We start from the raw sequence: 2,500 nt of genomic DNA on the forward strand, positions 1-2,500 counted from the left end.
AGAGAGAGGGGGGGTGGGTGGGGGGGACCAGGTCTTCATGACGGGCTGGTGTGAACTACGCAGGCAAGACCACAGGCCTGTCTCCCTCTCTCTCTCTCTCTCTCTCTCTCTCTCTCCTCGTTTCCCTCTCCCTCTCTCTCCTCTCCCTCCTTGTCTCTCTCTCTCTCTCCCTCTCTCACCCTCCTCGTCTCTCTCTCTCTCTCCTCGTCTCCCTCTCGGGGCGATGGTCAAGTCACACCAGCTCGCTAGCTGTGAGCGTCAGACACGGAATTAGAACCCTCTTAGAACACACACATCTGAGTTCACACACACACACACACACACACACAGACACCTCACTTTGCTCTCTCTCTCTCTCTCTCTCTCTCTCTCTCTCTGCTCTCTCTCTCTCCCTCTCCCCCCCTCTCTCTCTCTCTCTCTCTCTCTCTCCCTCTCTCTCTCCACTCGCTCGCCCTAGCGTATTCACGGTTCGTTAGGAACTGTAATCCAAAATATCATCCCGGCGTAGGTTTATTTTTAATTGATAATTTAATCCGATTGTCACTTTTTGTTCGGAATTAATAGAAAATGCATCTGAAGTCACGCTCTGATGTGCTGCCTCTGAGGCCGCCTCTCTGAGGCTTAAAACATAATGGGTAGATGAGGACTGGTGGACCAACAGAACCGGATTACAGTGGGATTGGATTCCTTTAATCCTGTTTCATGTCTCAGCGTCCTCAATTTGTGCAGGAGGACCCAATGGAGGGCACGCTGAAAACAACACACTGACACCGGTTGGTCTGGACCATGTTGGTCTGGATCTGAGGTCTGGGTTCTGGGTGCTGGGTAGGGGGTCCTGGTCTTGGTCTTGGTTCTGTTCTCTGGGTTCTGAGTTCTTGGTCGTGGGTCCGGGTCCGGGTCCGGGTCCGGGTCCTGGACCGCGTCAGGCCTGACACTGCAGCTTGGCGGTGGTGACCTTGTTGAGGGCCTGGTTGCGGAGCTTGGGGGGCCCCTGGCAGCGGAGGGAATCCAGGGGGTGCAGGTCCACCTGGGTGCCGCCCAGCCACTCCACCAGGGGGCTGAGGCCGCAGTCACACTCCCAGGGGTTGTCATGGAGATGCAGCTTCTTCAGGTCTTAGACAGAGGAGAGATGGATCAATCAACATCATGTGGAGAACAGGTGTGAACTAAGGCTGACCTAGGGTCTACCTGTATGTTGTCCGTCCCAGCACTTTATGTACACACTTATCGTATGTCGTATTTCCTGACACTTAGAAAAAGTACTTAGCATCGTGTAGCATCTTACCCTAGCTATCTCTGTTGTGTACGGGGAAGGGGTTAACCTAGTGATGGTTAGTGCTCGGCACATGGTTCTATGAACATCCTCACTGTACCCACAGAGATATATTGTTGTTTCTCTTATTTCTGACCAATGGGCTTACTCTAAGACGCTGTGGATAAAAGGGTCTGGTCATTGCCCTGAAAGTAAATGTTAATTTACCTGGGGTCTGGGGGTCTACCTGGGGTCTGGGGGTCCACCTGGGTTCTGGGGGTCTACCTGGGGTCTGGGGGTCTACCTGGGGTCCAACTGGGGTCTGGGGGTCCACCTGGGTTCTGGGGGTCTACCTGGGGTCTGGGGGTCTACCTGGGGTCCAACTGGGGTCTGGGGGTCCACCTGGGGTCCACCTGGGGTCTGGGGGTCCACCTGGGTTCTGAGGGTCTACCTGGGTTCTGGGGGTCTACCTGGGGTCTGGGGGTCTACCTGGGGTCCACCTGGGGTCTGGGGGTCCACCTGGGGTCCACCTGGGGTCTGGGGGTCCACCTGGGTTCTGGAGGGTCTACCTGGGGTCTTGGTGAAGAGAGTTGGTTGGAGGGTCTTCAGGCGGTTCCCGCTGAGCGCCAGCTGGACGAGCTTCGGAGTGTTCTGGAACACACCTGGAGGCAGGAGGTCCAGCGCGTTGTTCCTCAGGTACAGCTCCTGAGACAAGACATTACCATGGTAAAGACGTTCTGTAGCTTCACCAATACTAGTATAAATACCACTAGTATATATAACCGCTACTAACAGACCTAGCTTGGTTATTAGCTTGAGGTTAGCTTGGCTATGCTAGGCTACATTGAGGTTAGTAAGGCTAGACCAGGTTACCATTTACACACCTGTCTTAGTGAGGTAAGCCAGGCTATGCCAGGTTAGCATTAACCGACATAGCTTAGTGAGTTTAGTTAGTCTATGCAAGGTTAGCATTAGCACATCTAGTTTAGTGAGTTTAGTTAGGCCTTGTCAGGTTAGCATTAGCACATGTAGCTTAGCGTGGTTAGCTAGGCTATGCCAGGTTAGCATTAGCGCATCTAACCTGGTGACTATAGTTAGGCTATGCCAGGTTAACGTTTACCCACCTATTCTAGTGAAGTTAGCCAGGTTAGGCAAAGTTAGCGTCAACCCAGCTAGCTTAGTGAGGTTAGCATTAACACACCTATCTTAGTGAGGTTAGTTGGGCTATGCCAGGTAAGCATTCAGGAC

General features: G+C 53.2%; 1 protein-coding gene across 1 annotated transcript in view; it reads right to left on the reverse strand.

The window, feature by feature from the left end:
• Positions 1 to 922: 922 nt before the first annotated feature.
• LOC307088311 (uncharacterized protein) overlaps positions 923 to 2,500 on the reverse strand; it is a gene marked incomplete at both ends in the record, with an annotated part of 4,630 nt that continues 3,052 nt past the window's right edge. Inside the window, 2 exons of the mRNA XM_079754165.1 lie at positions 923 to 1,113; positions 1,723 to 1,957. Of these exons, the coding sequence (XP_079610291.1) occupies positions 923 to 1,113; positions 1,723 to 1,957 (426 nt within the window). The remainder of the gene's footprint in view (positions 1,114 to 1,722; positions 1,958 to 2,500) is intronic.

Source organism: Pollachius pollachius (assembly GCF_949987615.1).
Source record: "Pollachius pollachius genome assembly, chromosome: 16".
NCBI lineage: Eukaryota > Metazoa > Chordata > Actinopteri > Gadiformes > Gadidae > Pollachius > Pollachius pollachius.